Genomic DNA, 22,823 nt, shown 5'->3' on the forward strand with positions numbered 1-22,823 from the left:
TCGAATAACTATTCATAGTAACTGAGTTGACCTTCCAACTTCGTGTATGACCAAAACTGAACTAGTGTATTCAGGAATTGCCACGTAGACATAGCCAGGAAGACAGAACAGAAGAAGCTGGCTGAAGCTCCATCCACTCACGCTCACCACTGTTTTTATAACGTGCTTTCCAACAGTTAAAAACTCCTCCTCACAACTGTCGCCAAAAACCCACGCTTTCCCATTTCTTTGCGTTCTGTGAGGTATCTGAGAAAGAAGGAGAGCCAGAGAGAAAGATGTGGTTTTTTAGAAGAAAAGGGCCATCTGGGTTCTCATCGTCTTCAACGGCAGAAGAAGTTACTCAAGGGATTGATGCCAGTGGTCTCACTGCCATTGTTACAGGCAAAGTCCATTTGCTTTTTCTTTCTTCAAAATTGATATCTATATATTTATTTTCTTCAACTCTTATCATGCTATTTTGTGCAGTATATTTTCATCTCTTCATAAGATTTTACAGTTGGAAGATAATATGGATCACCCATTTTCTAGTTATATGGATGACTGGATAATATTAAATCAGTTCTTGATTTACTTATAATAATAATAATAAAGTAGAATTTTGGATAGTGGTAGGTACCTACATGCTAATTTTTCACTTGAATCCTTTTTTGCTGATGCAGTATTGTTTTGACAATCTGAGATGAATGCGGTCTAGTTTTGTGTTGTGGGGTCCATTTCTTGTTCCATAGTACTCAACAATCAACAATCAACAATCCAATATTATGTATCAAAATTTACCCTCTTTCGGAATCAGTTTTCTTTTATGGAATTCTAATAGAATGATTGTGTCCATCCTTGATATATCAAGCACTGTAAAAAGAAAAATTCCCTGAAGTTTTGGAGTGTAGCATTTGTAGCCGTTTATGTCCAACACTTTTATGTAACTGCAGTTTTCATTCAAAATAAGAATTGACACAGGAAGTTTACACAGATCTTAAAGTTCTTACATGGTCTTATGGGCATTTTTTTTAATATTTGGCTCTGCATATTTTCATTGCAGGAGCATCCAGTGGTATTGGCACCGAAACTACACGCGTTCTTGCACTGCGTGGTGCCCATGTGATTATGGGAGTGAGGAATATGGCTGCTGGTAAAGATGTGAAAGAAGCAATAGTTAAGGAAATCCCCACTGCCAAAATTGATGCCATTGAATTGGATCTCAGTTCATTATCATCTGTGAGGAAATTTGCCTCAGAGTTTAATTCCTCTGGTCGTCCTCTAAACATTCTAATGTAAGGGTGCAAGTTTTGTCACATTTTGTCTTATCATTCCCTAGCAGTGTCATATTCATAACCCCGCTGTGTCTCAAAAAACTCACCTGTGATAACTTTACTTTTCTTTCATAAGTAACAATGCAGGAATTATGGCCACCCCTTTCATGCTTTCGAAAGACAACATAGAACTTCAGTTTGCCACAAACCACGTAGGTATGTTGCATTGATTAGATCATGAAAATGGCATTTTAAAGTATTGTTTGTTTTAAGCTGTCCTAATAGACTGAATGTTTTGTCTTTTCCCAATTTGAGCAAATAAACATTCAAGCGAGATGACTGCTTATATGTCTGTTAAAATCTTGTTTATCTCCCGCCCTCCTTCCTCTCCATTGCCATCTTGCTGCACACAGAATTGTGTGACTTACGTGGAAAACCAGACACATAAGATTAATGTGCAATACTTGTCCCATTCTTTTCCTGATTTTGCAGGTCATTTTCTTTTGACAAATCTTTTATTGGATACTATGAAAAAAACAGCACATAAAAGCAGCAAAGAAGGGAGAATTGTAAATGTGTCCTCAGAAGCTCACCGGTATCCATATCGGGAAGGAATCCGTTTTGATAAAATTAACGACCCATCAGGGTAACAATAAGACAACCCTTACTTTTGAGATATTATTTTATATGTTAGTGTGTGATTTACACCTTGTTTTTTTAATTAAAGGTGGATTGAAGGGAGTTACAAATTCAATTCTGATACCTTATCAGTACTTGTGCACGGCTTAGCCGCATAGCATGGTTATTTAATACATTTTTGTTGATAGCATATGCTGTGAATGGAGAATTCTATATGCTTTATCTGAGTTTGGACCGGCTCTGCAGGTACAGCAGTTTTGCTGCATACGGTCAATCCAAGCTTGCTAACATTTTGCACGCTAATGAGCTTGCAAAACGTTTAAAGGTATATTGTCTTCTCCCAGACCCAGGTGAAATGAATTAGACAACAAATGAATGGTGCCAGAGTTTATCAATGGCCTCTTTAAAATCCAACTTTTAGGCAACTGTTCACGCTTATATCACTGCTTTTGTATTATATTCTTGCTGAATTGGCAATCAGCAACTTTTTCATGAAATGTTTCTTTTTGTCCATCCGTCTTACATTTTCAAAAAAGTTGGCATTGGAGGCATAAGAATTTTCTGTTATTTATCTTGAGAGGGAGTGCTTCTTCAGTACCTCAGCAGAATCATCATTCATGAAAATAGCAGCTTGCATGCATCTGCCCATATACGTGTATTTTTCTACGTACGTATTCTCTTTTATTGTTATTTGTGATTGTTTCTTCAACAGGAAGATGGAGCAGATATAACTGCAAACTCACTTCACCCTGGTGCAATTGTTACGAATCTTTTCCGTCACAACAGCACCATTAATGGTAAGCCCTTCACTTCAGCACGAAAACTACATGAAAAAAAAAGGAAACTTTGACGAGGAGGCTTCTGTATTCATTATGTGCTTAGTTTCAGATATTTATACTTTTGGTCTTCTGGTTTGATGCAGGGCTTGTTCATTTGCTCGGTAGAGCTGTGCTTAAAAGTGTTCAGCAGGTAAGCTATCCAACTTATAGAGCAAATAGAAGATGATGTAAATTTGAATAATCCGAAAAATATTTTGTTTCAAATTCACTCTCTAAACCATTTGAATTTAGAATATGATTGTTTATGAACTTTGTCGATTATAGGGTGCAGCAACAACATGCTACGTGGCACTGCATCCACAAGTGAAGGGGGTAACAGGTGAATATTTTTCAGACAGTAACCTAGCCAAGCCAAGGCCACAAGGTCAAGACTTGGACTTGGCGAAGAAACTCTGGGATTTCAGCATGGATTTGGTGAAATGATTTTCTGGAAACTCATCACATAATACTGTAATTGCTATACAAACATTTACATAATGCACATTGGATATTCCCTCCAAACGACAGAGATTGGTTTGTCGTTTGACATAATTTCATCTTTCAGTGAACTCATACCTTAAAACCATAACTCCTAATCATACTTTTGCTTGCTTGTTCAACTTGCTAATCACATGCCACGTGGCAACCCAAGAAGATATAAGAGAAACATGTGGTTAGATTTCTTCATTTCACTTAAGTGGATGATGTACAGTACATACATACATACATGATACAAGAAAGAAATGAGGTACAAGAGTATACAATGTTACACATGAGCCTGCAATAAATCAGTACAAGAAACAGAATGTGCAAGCTTCAAAAATCCCCAACTGACTATTTCGTTAACCAAATCAGGACCCCAGCTCAGTCTCCCGTCTTCTATACAGCAGTTTCAGACACAAAAAATTGTTCCAAAGCTAATAGTTTTCCCTCTTAGGCTCCTTCTTAGCCTCTCTCTTTCTATATGAACATCTCAAAAAATATACATTTCTTGCTGCTTTGAGTATTTTCTTACCGAAGAAACTGCAATACATTTGGATCATCAGAAGCCATCCTCGTCAGGCGAAATCAAGCTTTCATTGCTCCAATCAGTCAAGCACTCAACTTTGTACAAGTCAAAACCGCGTCACGTTCTATGTACTATAAAAGTCTATTATTTGTCAGGAATTGAGCTTGACATGCATGATTTCAGAATCAGATCTCGTCTGGCTTAGCTTACCAAATGCCATAAGCCTGAACACTAAGCCATGCAAAAGAGTTGCCTGCTTCCAGCCACTAACTTTCCAAAGCTTCAACCTTATTCCACAGTTCTTCAACTTTGCGTCCTTATTGTACAAATATAATTTCCTTTGCAGTTCAACATGATGGATAGCTGATCCAGTATATCCAAGAATGGTCTGATTAACTTGAGAGCTTGAACTGATTGGTGGGTCCATCAAAATTAGTTAGACACCATTTGTGCGGCTGGGCAAAGGAGAGTTGGGACTTAAATCCAGTGACAAGTTCATCTTAACATGATCCTTAAGGAGTTGGCGAGACACACGATCAGCCAAAACTGACTGTCCATCATACTGCTCCGCATGGGCAGGCCTTACAAATTGCTTTCCCAGAACATCATTCTCACAAGGCATCAGTTCTGAGAAGATATGAGACCCTGGCTGCTTCCCTCGAAACATGTCAGGACATGAATCGTGATAGGAGGGCCCATTGACATAGAAACCATTCATCGGCTTTGAAATGCCTCCAAAACCCTCTTGCAAGTTGATGGACTGTTTCATGTGAATAAATGGAATGGCACCGCTGCCACCTGTGAGAGGTGTGGATGAGCCCGAAGTGGTGCGCGGGCTAGATATAGGAGAAGGTGACATTCTTCCATTTAGGTGTGGTGGTGACCTTGAGTGCAATAGAGGACTTCCGATGGGTGAGACGGGGCATGATATGTTCCTTGGAATATGGATCTCACTGGAGTTTAGGAAAATAAGATCAAACCAAAATGTTATTATCAAACTGTTGTTGTAATCATCATCAGGGAGAAACATAAAGAGAGATAGATATATATATAAAGGGAGAGAGAGAGAGAGAGAGAGACCTGGTATGGTTATTAGTTTTTGAAACTCTAGATGAATGAATTGCAAGCCTATCTGAATCCAAGTTGGAGAAATTCCTTGCTTGCCCAATGCCCTGACAATGATCAATAAAACACAACAGATGAAAATAAGAAGCAACAAGAGAGGACTCATAAACTTGATAGCATGCACAATGCTCAAACATAAATAGAGAATGAGCACAAAACTACCAACACCATACGATACAAATTTTACATTTGTGGTAAGAATGGAAGTCATACCAGAGCTTTCACTCCATTTGTAATCCCAGAGGGTGGATCAGAAGGCTCAAGACCCAAGATAGGCCTTTCCAAAGGTGCAGCATATTTCACAAAAGGATGCTCCAAAAGCTGAGCAGCTGTAGGACGATGGAGTGGATTTCGCTGTAAGCATTGCCTTATGAAATCCTTTCCATGATCCAAGAGGTGATCCGGAATTGCTGGCAGTTCCCTACTATTCCCAATCTTAAACATGGCAGCAACCTATTAACCGCAAAAAGAATATATTTATACAATGATAAGAAAAAACAAATAATGAACATGTTTCAAATATACGCAACTTATTATTACACATGAGCCTCAAACACGAGAGAATGCTTGAATCAGCTGCTATGATCTCAGTCTCAAATTCAAATAAAAGCTTTCATCACTAGATCTAAATTCTTACCCCTTCATACTGGCTCCAAGGTGGTTTTGTTGTAGCCATTTCCAAAACAGTGCACCCAAGACTCCATATGTCCACAGCAAGGTTGCAACCACTTGAGTTTTTTATAACCTGGGGACGCAACAGAAGTGAAGATTAGGTAAAACCATCACAAAGTACGTCACCGAAGAGATGAAGGGGAAAACTAGAAACAGTCTAACCTCAGGTGCCATCCAGTAAGGGCTTCCCTTAAATGATAAGGGACATGACTGGCCAGTGATCTGCGAAGCACACAAGATAAGTTTGGAGAGCAAGATTGATCCACATAATTAAGGTCAAGCAGGCTTGTTCTGTGGTATATAATATATTAGCAACTAGAAAGTAAATATGGAGAAAAAAGTTCCAGCCGCAAACTCATGCAATTTCATTTAAGATCACAGTCTTATCAATTATGCTCTTTGAATGCATTCACAAAAGCTCTCGACAAGGTAGAATCTGCTGATAGGAATATGAAAATGATAATGTGAACCACAACCAACCATTACAAAAGCAATCCTATTTCCCTATTCTTCTGGTCTCACGTGCATAATTTAATAGTCATTTCATTTAACAACACTTAATATGAAAAGTAAAAATGCCTATGCTTACATGCTTTGCCATCCCAAAGTCTGCTAACTTGACACGTCCATTTGGGTCTACAAGTATATTTGCTCCTTTAATATCCCTGTACAAAAGAACACACAGTTTTATAAGGATGAAAGATGCTTAATGTCCAGTATATACATTACAATCAGTATACTGCAATGGTTGAGCTTCAAATTACTCGATCAAAAATAGGTAATGATACTCACCTGTGGACGGTATTTTTAGCATGTAAATATGCAAGTCCCGACAAGATTTGCTGAGTATAACTGCGAATTGCTAGTTCACCAAATTGCCCATACTCTTGGAGAAGTTTATATATGGAGCCGCCAGATACATACTCCAAATATATATACAGCCTATCACCAACCTGTTATACGAATGACTATCAGCTTACATCAAGTAGAGTACAATGGTACTTGAATCTTCAATCAGAAATTAATGATGCAGATAAGTGGCTTTATGGCAGACCAATTAAGAGTACCATGCTTAGCTTGCTAAAGACATGTGAACTGACAAGTACTGAATACATATAGCATTAACTTCTTCAGAGTCACTCTTGTCATAACTAGACATACGATAATGACAAACAAGACAAATAAAAGATTGTCATAAGTAATGGTAATTAAATGCGTAATATGTATAATACATAATGGATAGAAGACTTACTGATTCAGACCCATAATATTGCACAATGTTTGGATGCCGTAAACGACTCAATAAAGTAATTTCCTGTCAAAACAAGCAACATTAAAGTCAAACAAAAGACAGAAAGCATATAACGTTTGTCCAAGGAAGCTTAATGACACATAAAACAGCACGATGATACCTGCATTAACTGCTTAGCACTTTCTTTGGACTTTGCATCGTCAGAAAATAATGTAACCTCCTTCATTGCACACATTTCGCCACTTTCACTAAACAAGTTAATAATATAAATCAGGTAGGATATTAACTACTAAGTGATATATATATATATATATATATATAGAGAGAGAGAGAGAGAGAGAGAGAGAGAGAGAGAGGGAGGAAATATAATTTAGGTACCTACCTATTAAAACCAACATAAACGTGTCCAAATGTCCCTCTACCCAGCAGCTTTCCCTTTTTCCAGCGTGAACCAGGACTTGCTGGGTTCTCTGCCCTTCCTGGACTTCGTGGCACAGAAGGAGATGTTGCTGCTGAATTTGAATGAGAAAAGGGAGACGCATTAGAAATTGTCACAGGAGGAAGAGGCAAACGATGACTTTGTTGTTTCCCATCATCAGCCCAGCTTGTCTGTGTCTCATTGGGAGTCCCTCCTGCTCTAGGATGGATAGGTGTAACAGCACCGCTATGAATTCTTGATCCTGGGCCTGGGCTTGTCATTCTGGGACTGGGTACCGGAGAATACTCAGGGCTACCCCTGCTTTGCTGCCAAAACAATTGTCCAGACATATCCCCTCCCATTGAATTATGCCCAGAATTGTGACCCGAACCTGGACTGGAGCAGTGGCCAGATCCAACTAGGGTGACATCTGTATAAGTTTTTGCAGCCCAGAAAGCAGTGTTCACAACTTGCTCATTGCCAAATGCTCTCATTGGACTTCTAGAAGGACTTGACTTTGAGCTGTCAGGAGCACTGCAGAATGCTCCATGATAAGGAACCTGTAGGTTTGGCACATGACTTCTTAAAGGCCTCCGTTTGGGTGATGTAGGGGAAATGTTATTACTGAAGGAAATGGCTGATTTTTTTGGCTCTCTTGACTTTATTGGGGCAACAGTGAATATCTGATCCTTCAGCATTGAACTTCAGAAAAATTGCAGTAAATTTGTCAGGGATGAGCAAGCTAAAAGAATAACAAATAAATCATGCACATCCATGCATATGCATAAAAGATGCTTACTAGTAGCATAATGGCACATGCAACAAGTGAAAGCTCACCTGGAAGGGCTTCCCGCAGCGGTTCTATTCCCGTTGTCATAGTCAGTTGCCTGAGGGCTACGATGGCATGAGTCAGCTGGATCATCACTATCAACGGAGCTCTCACTAAAAACTGAAGCAGTGACCATATCTCCATCTAATTCTGTAGGATTTGACCTACTACCAATGCACCCAGGCATCGGGAGAGGTAGAAACAATAATGGCTTAGAGCCTTTTTCCGATCTTGGTTTTGTTGATATACTAATTCCAGAATCTGTACGACCAACATGAGCAGGATGTAGACTAGGAAGTGGAAGTGGTTGAGCATTAGTCCTTTCAGCAAAACTTTGACATCTTGAAACATTTTTGGAGGGCGAAGGGGATCTTGATTCTACAGGGGATTGACATCCCTTTTCCGAAATTGTGTCATTGCAATGTCCTTGTGACCCTCCTGATCTACCATTCACTCTACTTTCTGATGAAAATTTAAATTTCCGATGTAATGAGTCAATGAAACTTTCCTTTCCTGCCTTCTTCTTTGCTTCTTTGGACGACGACTTCCCCCACCATGAAGGCATATTTCTCATAAAAGTTTTATGGAATCAATGGGCAAGTACTCTAAAGCTATTTCATTTGCCAGCATTATAACTTATTGTACAGCACCATTACATGGGGTTATCAATCAGCTAATTTTCTCTCGATCAGTGAGTGAGATTATTAACCAGTTACTGCACCTATACAGGTTTTGAGACCAACAGAATGTTCAGTTCTGACTTCCAGAAATGACTTTCAGATACTAGGGAAAGCCACACCTTCCAATTCTAAAATATCAGCCAGTATTTGAATGAGTTCGCAATTAAATTCAGTGCATAACAAAAACCTGCAGGGATAAAGGCTGCAGGTCAGTAACTCTATTTCAAGGATCTCCAAATTAAATACAAGGCACAGAAGGCTATGTTGCAAAAAAAACCAAAACTAATTAAATGACACTAGGACCTAAATCTTAGTTTATAAAATTTTGTAGATCAGAGGAATCCGACCATTGCTTATGCTCGTGCCACACGCACTAACCTGGCTTAACATGACATTGACTTAATGCACTCAACAAATGTGAACCATTAAAGTTTGGAGTGCACCACTAGGTTAAATTAGCTCGCACCCACTTCTTTCCAATCCAAAAACACTAATCTTTGTTTGGTTCTCTACTAAACGCAGCAAAAAGCAAATGAAACCCATAATTTCTAATCCAAAGCTTGATAAATTGGGCACAAAAACTCCGACTTCAACGGGCGGCATGGACCCATTGGGCCAATTTTTCAATACCCAGAACACGCAATAACGGTAAGAATAAAGTTTAAAATTTCAGTTTAATCTTCTTTCACCAATTTTCTCGGGAACGAAACGAAAGATTTCGATCCCAAATTGACACAAGCACAAGCTTGCAACACAGATCTACTTACAACTAAATAACCATTGCGGAATCAACAGCTAACTGACTTAAAGAAAAATCAGAAATTTATTGTACTTAGATAACAGACATACTTACTGTAATATTAGGAGCTGCAAAATCCGAGCTAAACCCACTTGGAATCTGGCACAAATCTCAACGATGAACTTGATGAACTTCTTCTGGTTGCACCGTGAAATAGCTCAGAAAACAAACCCCTAAAAATCAAGGGCGCAACGCGAGTAATGGGATAAAGAGGATTTTGATGTATTTTCTTGCATTGAAAGGTTGAAGAGAATCGTCGCTTTTAGAGAGAGAGAGAAAAAGAGAGAGAGCATGTCTGAGCATAAGACATTAATAAGTTGTCTGAAGCTGATTTTTGTTTTATATTTTTTAAAAATTTTAATACGGATGATTGATGAAATATTTAATTAATGTTAGGATTTTATTTTTTCAAAACTAATGACATTTAAACTATGTTTACTAATTCATAATTTAGAGAGGAATAATTGAATTGATGAGGAATTAAATTGAGGATGAGTCAAAATCTGGATTATATGAAGATGTTTACTAAATTACTTAGAATCGGGGTATGTGAGGATATAATTGGTATAAAAATATGAATTCCTGATGGGTTGGTTATCTAGTAGTAAGAATATCACCTCCCACTCAAGAATTCAATTCCTCCAAAATTATGAGTTGAATTTTCTGATTTTGTGTGTGCCCCAATTACATCTTTCATTCCATGATGTGAGTAAACGCACGATCTATAATTGGAGTCCAACTCTTTATTTTAATTCATAAGTAAACGCACGAATTAATAAACACGTCATGACTATTTTGTTAGAAAAAAATTGGGGGTAAATAAATTTTTGAATATGATGATATTTTTAAAAGGGATTGTAATTTCTCAAAGTCATCATTTCGTATATGCAATAATTACTTCAAAAGAAAAAAAAAATAGTGTAGTTTGTGATGTAGATGGCAGCCCTCACTTTAAAATTTAAAATCATTCCATGATTTATCAATGTACAAAAAGTAAATTGAGTCTGGCGACAACTTGATTATATGTGCCTAAGGAAAAAAAACAACTAGATTGATACCCAACTTTTAATTATAAAGTAGTGCAGTATCTTTCTTTAAAAAATAAAAAATAAATAAACAAGAAAACATTGCAAAGTATGTTATCCAGATTGTAATTAGCAGGCTAAAAATAATTAGATGAGTGAGAGTAACCTTTAGCAAGTGAAATGCATAATTTTTTTGATTGCATGGTTCATGTATGTTGAAATTTAGTGGTGATTAAGAAACATTTGTAGCTACTCATTAAAGTAATTGTTTGGGATGGCATAATTGGAGAGAATATAATGAGATTAAGGTTTACAGTCATATCGTACCATCATTTTATTCCAATAAAATATTGACAGGTTTTAATTGGTGCAATCAAAATAAATTGGACCATGCTACTAATTGTTAGGTTGAACTACTTTGTGTGGGTGTGTGGGTGTGTTTTTTTTATTTTTTATATTCATTATTTAAACATAATGAACTTTGTTTTCTGGGTAGGTATATTTGTTTTCTTCTTTTAATTATTAATATTTTTGTAAGGTTTTCCCAACAGGTTAATTAGGGTATATATTTAAAATATATATATAATCATTATGCGTGCGTGATGATTAGGAAAACTTCACTTATTGATCATGATGTGGGGGTGGTTTGATAAAGTGATTTAAACTCTCTTGGATTCAAGTTGAATGATCAACAAGTTTAAATGAGATGCAAACTATCATCTTCAACCAAAATAAAAATTAAATTAAATTAAATTAAATTGTAACCCCAGAGAGTAAATAAGTGATGATCAAACAGAAAATTCTTATAGAATATGATGATTTCCTCAAAACAAAATAAAAGGGTAGCAGCATGTATGTGTTTTTTGCCGGAAAAAGTCATGCAATTTTCCCCATTAAAAGAAAAGATGATGCTCTTTTGACCTTTTGTGTCAGCAGAGAAGGTATGCTAAATAGTAACCTATGTTTTTATTCATTTTTTGTCTTTATATTTTTTGAGTGAGAATGACAATAATATATTAAATTCACAAAAACAATACTGATGCTAGGACTCGAATCGAAATCTGACGTGGGAGAGTAATTACTCTAAATCACTACAGCAGTGACCACTTCCAATTTTATCGGAGGTCCCCAAAGAGGACCATTTTTTGTCTTCTAATAAGAAAGAAAAGATTAAAAAAATAGAAAAAAGAAGATAGCTGATAGAAATTGGACGTATTGGGTTCCTTGAGTTCACTTCACTTGACTGACTTGGGTCGTTCTTGTTGGCCCTATTCGGCACGTTATACATGTTGACACGACGCTCGCCGTCTTTGATTTGAGGCTGAATAATTTATCAACTTGAAATCTGAAACTTTATTCCTGGGCGATATTCGTAGCTACACATGAAACATGAGACTGTTTTTGTTTGTTCGTTTGTTTTCACGAATGTTGATAATATTCGTAGGAAAAACAAGTTTTGATTTCAAGTCACTCAACCGCAAACACGGTATGTGAAATAAGGAAAAAAAGAAGAAATGGATAAATACTCATATGAAAATTCGTTGGAGGAAAACTCTAGATAATGAAGAAGGCAAGAGACAAGGGTTTGGTGCTGGAGATGAAAGATGGCCAATCTAATCTACACAGGGGTCAAGGGTCAAGGGGAGATGTAACTAGGCTATTCACAGGAGAGGAGAGCAAAACTTGTCGGGTCCTTAGTTGCTTGCACGTGGCATGTTCCCTTTTTACACAAGAAAGATACTCCCTTTCTGTAAATTAGGGTTAGGTCAGCTTCAGTTCTTACTTTCATCAATGTTACTTGGATCATACTTGATTGAAATGGCTTCTAACTTCCAAGTCATGAAAGTAAAAGCCCATCCTTCAAACCCACCACATCATGGTAAAGGCCCAAACCCTAAGAGCACTTCTAGCGGAATGCCTTTTGCCAGGGTAGGAGAAAGCCTAGCCCACGAGACGTCTCCAGCGTGCAAGGGCAAGCCTGGGCAAGGCGTCGGGCCCACCAACCTGGGCAAGCCAACAAGCATAATCAGCCCGTGTTGCTGCCTAGGCAAGTGATGTAATGCTGATGTCATAATGATGACAGCAACCAATTTAAATAACAAAAAAATTGAAAAAAAAAACCAAGAAAATCATAATTTTATTTATTTATTTATAATAGCTAACCATATTCTTTTCTTCCCACACCAAAACTCTATACAAATACTTCCCCTCATATCTCATGTGAATAGTGGTTGCCCTTGGATTGCCTTGGCAATAGGTGGAAACACAACAAGCCTTTTGTAAAGGCTGCCACTATTCATGTGAATAGTAACAGACATTGCTTCCTCTTGCTCTTTGCTATGGCGAATAGGCAGAAGTGCTCTAAACCCTATTCCAAAAGGTTGACGATTTTTGTTTTTTGGTTTTATGTTTTCATTGACATTGATCTTTCCTTTGTACAAAAGTTTCACTTACAACAAGATTGATTAAATCAAACGCACCAACCAGGGAAAATATGATCAATCATCTTATCAGTGTCAAACCAATGGCAGTGACTAAAAGAGTAGAGGGGACGCCAAATTTAAGATGACTCCAGAAGGATAAAGTGTATGCAAGGTATGGGGATTGGCGAGCCTGTTCACACACTATCAAGTTGGCTGCCGATCCCAACAGTGATAGATTTCCTGCCACCGTGCTCACCCAAGCTAAAAGGAGCCATGCCTTCTTCTCCTCTGCCGCAGAAATTGCAGCTGCCGATGCTGCCACCCGTGCTCCAAGCAACAGAACTAGCCAACAGAAAGAAAGAAAGAAGAAGAAAAAAAAACATGTTAAGTGGCAGCTCAAGTTTTGAGATCATTAGCTGTTGGTGTTCTTCAACTAGACATTAGAATCGTAAAAATAAATACAGCAACATACCAGTTGGTACATTTGAAGCCAAATTTGATAGCACAAGTATGGTAAGGGCAAGAACAGCTATCCCAGTAGCACGATCAATATGTGCATGGGGCTCCATGAAGTCCCAGAGAGCGCTTGGAATACCAGTTTTGTTAAACCCTTCGACGGTTATAAACATTCCACAGAAGAAAATTAAAAGTGAATACGAGACCTGCTCAAAGTAGAGAGAGAAAAAAAACAAAGTTATCAGAAGTGTAATCTAACAAACAGAGAGAAGAGCATATGCTTGTAAAATATACCTTTTCTAGGCTTGGCCGAGCATCTGTGAAATCAAGAACCACTAGAGCAAGTGCAGCAGTAATTGCACACCATGACATATTCAGGCCCATAAGCAATGCAATCAGCATTCCTATAGTAACAAGGTAAACACCAGATTTCCACAGCAATCTTTTCCATCTTGTGGTCAGATTTTCCTTCCCTTCCAAAGACTCTGTAGGACATGCATCTCTCAGTGTATTGTTTGACGCAGACCTTTCCGATAGGATCGTTTCCTCCCTTTTGTGAGAGGACACATCAACTATCTCCTCTTTTGATGCAATTGAATTTCTTGCAGAGTCCAAAGCACCACTATGAACGTTGTTTATTTCATTCTCACTTGAAGGTAAACGGTTTCTAAGAGTCTCAACATTATCTATGTTCCTACTAAAATTTGGAGAACTTTTCACATCTGCGGTTTCTAATCTAGAGTTCCATTCTTGGGAGTTTAAGGATGCACTATGTGACAATGTGGCTGGTGAAAACCGATGAGAACTTACGTCCTCCTCTTCAACAACTTCTCCAGCTGGATCTTCCTCGTCCTTATGGACAGACAACAACCTCCAGAACATACATAAAAGGATTAAAGCGTTCACAAAAATTCCCACAAGCATTGCAGGGAGAATTCCGATCACAAATTTTCCGAAAGGAATCTTACTCTGAACAGCTATAACCAAGTTCTGAGGATTACCAATTGGAGTTGCTGCAGACCCAATATTTGCACTTGAGGCAAGGGCAAGTAGGAATGGATGAGGTGGGAGGTTATGCTGTTTTGCAACTTTTAAAACAAATTCAGTCAAAACCACGCAAGAGGTATCATTGGTGAAGAGAGCACTGGAAATTGCAGAAATCAAGCAGATTCGACAGAGCAGATCCTTTGCTCCTTGGGTTTTCCACAAGAGCAACTTACCCAAATATTTGAACATATCTGCTCTTTCAAGGTAAATACTGACAACCATTGTCCCAAACAAAAGACCAAGGATTGGGAGATCAATAGCAGCATATGCTTGGTCAGGAGTTAAGACTCTGAAAATAACCATAAGCATTGCTCCTAGGAGGGACCCTGCAGTTCTCCCAATTGGCAGAAAAGGGACAGCCGGGAACACTGCCAATACCCAAAAGACTGCAAAGGCAATTGAGCCAAGAACCACTTTCACAGAAGAAGCCATGGCCATTTTTCCAATTTAAGAAGCTCAGAATCTTATTCTTGACATATACATATGAAATTCCAAAGGCTTGAGAATATATTAAGAACCCCGCAGCTAACGATAGCATGCATTAATACAGGCCAAAAATGGAAAGACCCTGAACAGGGAAACCAATTGCACAATCAGATTAAGTAAAGATTCAACTTTAGACACTGAAATAGACATACAAGGTGTTGCTATGAATCTGAAGCAGCAAGACAACATTTCATTCAAGACCTGATCAAACAGCTGCAATGAAAACAGGAACTAAACAAAAAGTTCAGTATAAGTAGTAGTATTGCAACTTCGCGTGGACTGTGAAGCTCAGTAAATAACAAGAAGAAAACCAGCCAAGATTGAAACTTTCTTACTGTCTAATCGTAAATTCTATACATAATAGAAATTTACAAAGATAGTATTAAGGGAAGAAAAAGTCAATGCCAATGTTTCATGTCCATCTAAAAAAGAAACCCACATCCAAAAATTTGCTATGACGAACTCAATAATATTGAGGGATCCGGACACACAATATGAAAAGATAACCACACGTATAATAATCTGTTTCAGATAGGGTATTAGACAGAAAAAAAGTGCATATATTAATGCTACTCCGGCCCCAAAGCAACATAATCTCACCTCAACATGCCGTTCTGCAGCTGTCAAAATCAGAAGAACGTTGTATGTATAACTGTAATGCAAAGCAAACACTCCATGAAACAGAAAGTTCTTGGTTTTGGATTAGATGATAGGCAGATTCAACTTTTCTATTTCAACTAAATTAAATAAAAGAGGAGTTCGCTGAGCTTCTTCTCGGTTTCCACATCTAAAAGCGAAGAACTTTTATATGAAGCGTTCCCTGATTATCTTGTAATCCTTGCTGTTCTGAAAACTTATTTACTGTTTGATGCTCTTGCGTGGTAGACTCGTACCCATCTCATCACAAGAACTTTTTGTCCCAAAAAATCTAAGATAAACAAAAATGCCTTCTTTTTTTGTAATGTTACATGGATTAATGAAATATGCCAGTGAAAAAAAAAAAGGATTTTTTTTTTTGGTTTTAGGCAAAATGTTTTCTTTCTGATGATGTAAATATTGGGTAAGTTCATAACCTTTTCTCTAACTTCTTCTGAGTTCTAATGGAAAATGACAAGTTTGTACTATATTTTAGTGAGACCGACAAAAAGATAATGTTGCCGGTGGGATTAGAGATTCGACTGCTCATGATATTTACTCAACTTACTGGAAATTTGGAAGTTGTAATTTGTAAAATCGGATGGGGGTGGGATGGGAAGCAAAAGACAGATTGTGACATGGTGTTCCAAAATGTTTTCCCTATGCTAATCATATAATTATTTTTCTCATAAGATGACAGGGAAGTAAGACTAACTAGGAACAGTACCAGGTTTATGCAGCAACTTTAAAAAATGCACCTCTTCTATATTTTTTGTACCGACCAAGTGAGGTCCAAATAAAATCTGGGGTGAGACCCTTCTTAGTCAAGAAACGAACGACAAAATTAGCTTCATGGTAAATGCGTTTAACATGCACAACATGAAGATGATCGCCGCGAAAAGAAACGGAGACTTTGCCCGGAAGAGCATCAACTACAATGTCGCAATACCCTTCAACCTCTAGACAACTGAGATAAGAGACCAGCACCTCAAGGCCCTGGTGCAAAGCAAAGCATTCGAGCTCCTCTTACATCTCTTCCATAGCAGCCAGTCAGCAGGCACAAATGCTTGTAACCTGTTTGTTTTTGTCTACTATCAAAACATCAAACTCAATTTGTCGCTATTGGATCTTAAGAGAGGATTATTAAAGAAGAAAATCAAATCGAATGACGCAATTAGATGCCATGAAAATAAAAAAATCTTCAATCTAATTCAACACTTACGTCAGATATCGTAACCAAATCATGTGACGCACACCCTTTTTATTAAACAATCAAACATCAATAAAATCTTTCCCGGGTAAGCTGGCTTCTGAGGGCATTAAACAATTCGAAGTCTGATATCTGAGCCCAAGACATGCCAGAAAGAGTCCAAAATGACCTTCCTGGAATGAGATTTACATCTATCTAAACTTATAAACAAACAAGCTGTCAAGGTTTTACTTTCACATAAACCTTCTGGTCTGCAATTTGCCACACTGCAAAATGCCTCTTTATCTTTATCCACCTGATGCTGATAACTTTGATTTTGAACCATAAAACGCTCTACATGACATGCCTATTGCTTCTTGTTTTATCATGTCTCCTGGTTTGTTGGTCACAGCCTGTTTCTTTCTAGTTTCATGATTGTAGTGGTGTTTGGGCAAGTGGGTAGGGCAGACAGAGACATGAGGTTTGGCCATTTACGCAGCAGACATTCAATCAATTTATGCTTATCCTTGGCCAGCATATATATATATATATATATATATATACATACATATTCAGATTCTTGTTACACTTGGTATATATCACAACTGATTTAGGCCAAAGAACCCAATTTTAGAAGACAAAAATGCATTATTAAGGGTAGTTTAACAGAGAACTTGCTGAAGTGGACCAGGTCTGGGGGGCTTGGAGCATTATTATTCCCTTCACAGGACCCTACATGGCAGATAATTGACATGAAACATATGCACAACAGCTAGAATTTGGTAGCCTTGGCAAGAATTATGATCGCACTGATATGAGTAGGCAGGCATGACCCAAACCTCAAAATACCAAAGATACTTTCTGTAAGGCTCAATCAAACAGCCTCATGCTTTATGAGCCTTTTTCCAGATATGAGAGACCTACCAATATAAAAGAAGTAGAGAATTCAAAGCAGCAAGGAACGTGTAATGATTCAGAGGTTAATGCGATAATACGACCTTTTTATTACACATCCAGAAAAAATAATCAACAAACACAAAATCTATAAGTGAATCCTATCTTTTGTATAACATCAAGTAAAGAAATGTTCTAAAGAATGCTCCTTTGAGTACTCACACTAACAATTCTACAATCTATTTCTCTCTGAATTATATTTTTAGTGCCAAAGAAACTCTCACCTCTGCAATCCATCCATCCATCCATCCATCCATCAACAATGTGATCCCAGGTTTACCAAGCTATACATCAGATGGGTTAGAGGTGAAGCCATGTTGAATCATTCCTATGTCATCTAACTCCAGGTTGTAGAATTGGAAAGAAAGTCCAGTCATTACAAGGCTTAGATTCCTTAGCAGCAACATTTTTGTTAGCCCACCACTCTGAGCCAATGTTGGGCTTATTGGGAACTTCAGCCTTTGTGTTGTCAAAATTAAAGTCCTTCGTTGACCCAAGGGTGATGGATCTATGCTTCCGGTAACCTTGATCCTCCCCTTCTCCAGAAACATTTTCAGGAATTCTACTGGAACTTTCCTCAACACTAAACTCACAGTGATTACTAGAATCTGAAGATAACGCATCTCTTTCACTTGGGTATTCTGATGCTATAACCTTTGAAGATCCTGATGCAGTTCTATTTGATGCCACTGCTTTATTTGCAAGACAGCACGCAACATCTTCACCAGTCAATTCAAATGACACCCTATGATCAAATACAGTTTCTACAGTTTGACATCCACTCTCTGAGTTGGCCAGGGATGCCACCTCAGATATCTGGTTCTCCAGAAGGAAACTGTCTCTAGAGGCAGGGCCAGGACCATCAGGCGTCAAACAGCCAGAACCCAACCTGGAACCGATTCCAGCACCATTGGGGGTCACACATCCAGAGCCTAGCCTTGAACCTAACTCATTACCATCCGGCGTTAATGACCCAGAACCTAGCCTAGAACCCAGCCCCACACCATCTGGGGTCAATGATCCAGAACCTATCCTAGAACCCCACTTACGAGTGGTGAAATGATCAAAGCCAAAGAGTTTTGGAGCTTCTCCCATGCGAAACTCAAGCACAGGGTGTCTGTCAGGAAAAGGAGAAGATGTGCCAGAATTTGAGACTGCTGATCCTGGTGATATGAGATTACCACCCGGACTTCCTGGATATTGTTGGTAAGGCTGGAATTCGTAGTGTGACAATGCAAACTTCTGGTTGGTACCACTATTTCTACGATTTCGGTCCAGTGAAGAAGTCAGAAGTTGAGCAAAAGGCACTTCAGGGGATGAAGGTGTAGTCAACTGCACAGATTCGGGAGGGGGAGTGAATGGAGCAGTAGATGGTTCAGTGTTGAAGGTAGAGAATACAGGTGGTGAGACTAACTGGGTCTCATATGCATAAGGGCCAATGGAAAAGATGGAAGCAGGACCACCCGGAGAATAGGCATTGGCAGATAGAGATTTGAGGGACAGAAATCCAGCAGGTGATTGGGTAGCAGATGGTGGATCAGATGGGAGGAAAGATGCAGGAGAAGATGGAGGGGCAATGAAGGGTACTACAATTGCAGTTGAGGTTGTTTGGTTATCAATGGCAGAAACTGCAGCTCCTGGAACTACGGGCTCAGGAACGAGGACAGCATGACCAATTCGCTTGTTTTTATGAGGCCCAAAGCACCAATATAGGCTCCAGCAGCTTCCCCATCTTCTTTTCTGTAGTCAAATGATTAAAAAAAAATATCGTCAATGACTCAGTTTCAGCTGGATCATGTCTGGTTTCTTATTTACCCAGTAAGGCTCAAGCATTTCACGGATATTACATGCATCAATTTGTTATTCCAGCATCAAGGATAAAATATGTCCAGAAGCTAAAGAAAATCTTCCACATCATTTCAGCCTAGTTCATGCTCATTGATACAAACTATAAATATAATGAAGAACGAAACTTGATTTAAACTCCATAAAGTGGCTTCAATATTGAAATCCTTGACTTAAAAGGCTACAGTATATCCATGAAGAGCATGAACAGACAACAAGAGGTGATAAGGACAATGGTAAAGGAGATCCTACGAAAGCAACGGAAATAACCTGCCTTTAAAACTAAAAGCCACAAACAGAAGAAATTGAGGCCCAATTTTCAAAATGAGTATGAAGTTTCATATAAAAGCACCATTCCGCCTCATGTAGCAAATAAAACAAACTTGATCATTGAACATTTGACAGTTATGGGTTAAAGGTATCCAAGTGGAGATTGCAAATCAAAATTCCCTTGTGTTTCTACTGGCATTCTAAAAGGCGATACTGAAAAAGCTCCAAGACAACATCCCCCATAGCAAGAATGGGAAGCAGGTCCCATGCCCAATTGGATTCTTGTGACTTGAAGAATTCCTGACCCAAGCTCCAAAATCTCTGAACTACCAAATGTTGATCAGATGCCTTACAGAAAATTCTGTAAATCTGCTAGGTGCTACTAAGAAAATCTGGAATCTAAGTTACCCGCTGCTACATCAAAACATACTTGAAAGACTAGCCATTGAAATAAAATGCACTTAACTAGTACTGCATAAAGCACAATGAGGTTTCCATAAAGCAACCCACGAGTACAAAGACAATCACGTCTCCATAAAGCAAGCTATGGCTACTATCTGAAGACAGAGCAAGGTTCAGGTGTACTGCTGACCGCCAACATCATTGTCTGGACTTGAAATGCATGATACAGACAAATCACGAAATAAAATGACTACTGAACTATATGATGTTAATTTAAAGGTAAAGGCATGTGGTTTGTCTAACACCATGCTCTACTGGTTGCCAAAAACCCTGGGAAAATAGAAAAACAAAACCAAAATTGAAATCTTGCATTTTATACTAGTCAAGTCAATTAAATTTCTCAACTTTTTCCTCTATTATTACTATTGATTTGAGAAACCAAACACGTGATGAACAAATCAAGGCATAAGTTTTCTGAAAAAAGAAAAGGAACCAAAAAGACAAAACAGAGAGAGAGTCGAGTGACTAAATCAAGGCATAAGTTTTCTAGACTCTAAAAAGATTCCCAAAAACACTCAAAGCTTCATACTTTTCACTTTTCAGCATTGAAAATAAGTAAAAGGAACACAAAACGCAAGATCCAACTGCTCATATATGTGTTTCAGATTTCCACAGTTTCTCAGCAACCAATCAGAGTAAACGAAGGACCCAAAAACACAACAAATTAAACAAATTGAGATAAGAGAGAAAAAATAAAACAACACACATGCATACATATATGCCTATCATACATAACACACATATATATATATATATGTGTATGCAAGGGAGAGATAGATATATACAGGGACGGTGGTGGGCTGAGGTCGAGCTTCGGCTGAGACGATGGCAGTGGCGGCGGCGTTGATAGTATCAACGCTGCTATTGACGCTTCTCATGGTTGCTTAATTTGAGTTATATATTCTGGTTAATTTGTGATCCAACAAGCTCTTGCTTTTCGAGCTAATTTGTCTGCTTTTGTTTAATCTCCGGCGACCGTCTACTGTGTGTTCGGGCTATGTCACCTGAGAACGATGGATTTCCCGGCGAGATGCGAAGGACATGGCGGGTTCTGGATTTCGATCTGGTGACGAACGTTTTTGAAGCCGATGAGCCGAAGCAAGCAGACAGAGAGGAGGAGCTAGCTATGAATGAATGAATGCAAAATGTGAACTTGTAAATATAGAAAGAAACACTAACATTCATTAACTCCTCCTCCTCCTCCTCCTCCTAAATCATCTCTTTCTTTCTCTGTCCGTGGAGTTGGGGCCCACTCCTCTTTTTTTTTCCTCCAATAAAAGCCCATCTTCGCATTATTTCTTTTATTTTTTTCATGAATATTTATTAACCAGCAAAAAAAGGGCACGTGGGCTTGCCACTTGATGCATTATTCTAAGGGATGTATTTTATGATGTATTTTCTTATTGAAATACATCACAAAACATGTATGCATAGGTATGCGATTAAACAAATACCAATCAATTAATAAATATTAAATACCAATCTGTATTGTTCTAGATCCAGCAAAAATCTATGCAATATTTGTGTGTTTTCTGAGGTACGCAACATAACAAAGTTTATTTAAGAGGAAAAAAAAAATCATGACGAACACATAACATGCAACAGACTCACTTTTCTCTATTAAAATTGTTTTAAAGATTTTTCATAAATATGCACATTCTAACATGACATTAATCGTATTATATGTATTTTCCATTTCCCATAAATAAATACGACTCAATTATTAATTGTATTGAAGTAGCTTAATGTGGCCACGGGTTTAGCAAAAAATGATTAAATTTGTGCAAGTTGATGATAATTGTATAAGTGATTGGACAACAAAAAAATTGCCCAGCTGTCTTCTCTTTCTCTCTCTCTCTGATTCGGTAATTATTTAATAACTTTTTAAGTCAAACACCCAATTAGTTAGTTAGTTAATAATAATTAACAAAAATTTATCATTCGTAATAAAAATGATTTATTATTTACAGGGGTCGTTGTAAACTTTTAAGATCCACGGGGGTCGTTCGTTGTAACTTTATAAAAGTAAATTAGACAGCTTCCTCTATTAGCTAGAAAATATAAGATGACATAAGTGTCCTTTGGTTCTGTTCCAATTTACCGCGTCACACCAATGTTAACAATGACGTGGTGATTTTTAATGCCAAAAAGAAAAAGAAAAAAGAAAAAAAAAAAGCAAACTTACTGGCGGCGTTGTGTGACCGCGTGAGATACTCGTGATTTGTAATATTCTGATTTTACGTTACGCGCGTCCCGCGCGCCTCTCGTGACCGCATTTGTGTTGCGGGCCCTACCTCCCAACGAAAACGTGAAGAAGGCCAGACATGTAAATTAGAGAAACTTCGAGGGTAAATAGAAAAATCCTTCATTTTAAATTCTATTATTATTATTTTGCAACTTCCTGTTGCTTCAATTTTTAATTAAATACAAATGCTAATTTAAACTACAAAGAACAGGGAGTTTCACACACACATTATTAAAATATCATAAAGAGTCGGACTTAAGAACAAATTCACGCCCTTCTATACTGTGATAGATC

At 38.0% G+C, this 22,823-nt stretch overlaps 4 protein-coding genes across 5 annotated transcripts; 1 reads left to right on the forward strand and 3 right to left on the reverse strand.

Moving 5' to 3' along the window:
- Positions 79-3,276, forward strand: LOC18785285 (short-chain dehydrogenase TIC 32, chloroplastic). The gene is made up of 8 exons (XM_020557761.1): positions 79-381; positions 1,040-1,271; positions 1,387-1,466; positions 1,743-1,896; positions 2,136-2,214; positions 2,602-2,686; positions 2,812-2,858; positions 2,993-3,276. Exons 1-8 carry the CDS (start codon positions 276-278, stop codon positions 3,149-3,151), a joined length of 942 nt encoding a protein of 313 aa, XP_020413350.1. The 5' UTR covers positions 79-275; the 3' UTR covers positions 3,152-3,276.
- Positions 3,366-9,946, reverse strand: LOC18784921 (mitogen-activated protein kinase kinase kinase YODA). 2 transcript variants are annotated; one of them, XM_007219501.2, is made up of 12 exons: positions 9,546-9,946; positions 8,021-8,879; positions 7,148-7,885; positions 6,926-7,013; positions 6,766-6,828; positions 6,306-6,466; positions 6,103-6,178; positions 5,676-5,735; positions 5,479-5,586; positions 5,055-5,294; positions 4,797-4,888; positions 3,366-4,669 (listed from the first exon to the last, which is right to left on the reverse strand). In XM_007219501.2, exons 2-12 carry the CDS (start codon positions 8,584-8,586, stop codon positions 4,153-4,155), a joined length of 2,709 nt encoding a protein of 902 aa, XP_007219563.2. In that variant the 5' UTR covers positions 8,587-8,879; positions 9,546-9,946; the 3' UTR covers positions 3,366-4,152. The 2 variants fall into 2 exon arrangements, with proteins under 2 accessions (XP_007219563.2, XP_020413349.1); XM_020557760.1 differs by having other exon boundaries at positions 9,542-9,946.
- On the reverse strand, positions 12,905-17,614 carry LOC18786112 (putative transporter arsB). The gene is made up of 4 exons (XM_007220251.2): positions 15,529-17,614; positions 13,690-15,010; positions 13,412-13,601; positions 12,905-13,281 (listed from the first exon to the last, which is right to left on the reverse strand). The coding sequence occupies exons 2-4, from the start codon at positions 14,878-14,880 to the stop codon at positions 13,019-13,021; spliced, it is 1,644 nt and encodes a 547-aa protein (XP_007220313.1). The 5' UTR covers positions 14,881-15,010; positions 15,529-17,614; the 3' UTR covers positions 12,905-13,018.
- On the reverse strand, positions 17,702-21,483 carry LOC18786859. The gene is made up of 2 exons (XM_007218979.2): positions 21,070-21,483; positions 17,702-19,447 (listed from the first exon to the last, which is right to left on the reverse strand). Exons 1-2 carry the CDS (start codon positions 21,160-21,162, stop codon positions 18,041-18,043), a joined length of 1,500 nt encoding a protein of 499 aa, XP_007219041.1. The 5' UTR covers positions 21,163-21,483; the 3' UTR covers positions 17,702-18,040.

Source organism: Prunus persica, chromosome G2 (genome assembly GCF_000346465.2).
Source record: "Prunus persica cultivar Lovell chromosome G2, Prunus_persica_NCBIv2, whole genome shotgun sequence".
NCBI classification, from domain to species: Eukaryota; Viridiplantae; Streptophyta; class Magnoliopsida; order Rosales; family Rosaceae; genus Prunus; species Prunus persica.

Bases quoted from the DNA above. Each gene is read 5' to 3' on its own strand.
- LOC18785285 (XM_020557761.1), top strand. From the start codon at position 276: ATGTGGTTTTTTAGAAGAAAAGGGCCATCTGGGTTCTCATCGTCTTCA. The intron at 1,897-2,135 runs GTAACAATAAGA...CCGGCTCTGCAG, and splicing joins AAAATTAACGACCCATCAGG to GTACAGCAGTTTTGCTGCAT. The intron at 2,687-2,811 runs GTAAGCCCTTCA...GGTTTGATGCAG, and splicing joins TCACAACAGCACCATTAATG to GGCTTGTTCATTTGCTCGGT.
- LOC18784921 (XM_007219501.2), bottom strand. From the start codon at position 8,586: ATGAGAAATATGCCTTCATGGTGGGGGAAGTCGTCGTCCAAAGAAGCA. The intron at 6,467-6,765 runs GTAAGTCTTCTA...TTCGTATAACAG, and splicing joins AATATTATGGGTCTGAATCA to GTTGGTGATAGGCTGTATAT. The intron at 4,889-5,054 runs GTATGACTTCCA...GATCATTGTCAG, and splicing joins CAAATGGAGTGAAAGCTCTG to GGCATTGGGCAAGCAAGGAA.
- LOC18786112 (XM_007220251.2), bottom strand. From the start codon at position 14,880: ATGGCCATGGCTTCTTCTGTGAAAGTGGTTCTTGGCTCAATTGCCTTT. The intron at 13,602-13,689 runs GTATATTTTACA...TACTTTGAGCAG, and splicing joins CTCGGCCAAGCCTAGAAAAG to GTCTCGTATTCACTTTTAAT. The intron at 13,282-13,411 runs GTATGTTGCTGT...TCTGTTGGCTAG, and splicing joins GGCTTCAAATGTACCAACTG to TTCTGTTGCTTGGAGCACGG.
- LOC18786859 (XM_007218979.2), bottom strand. From the start codon at position 21,162: ATGAGAAGCGTCAATAGCAGCGTTGATACTATCAACGCCGCCGCCACT. The intron at 19,448-21,069 runs GTATATATCTAT...ATTTGACTACAG, and splicing joins CTCAGCCCACCACCGTCCCT to AAAAGAAGATGGGGAAGCTG.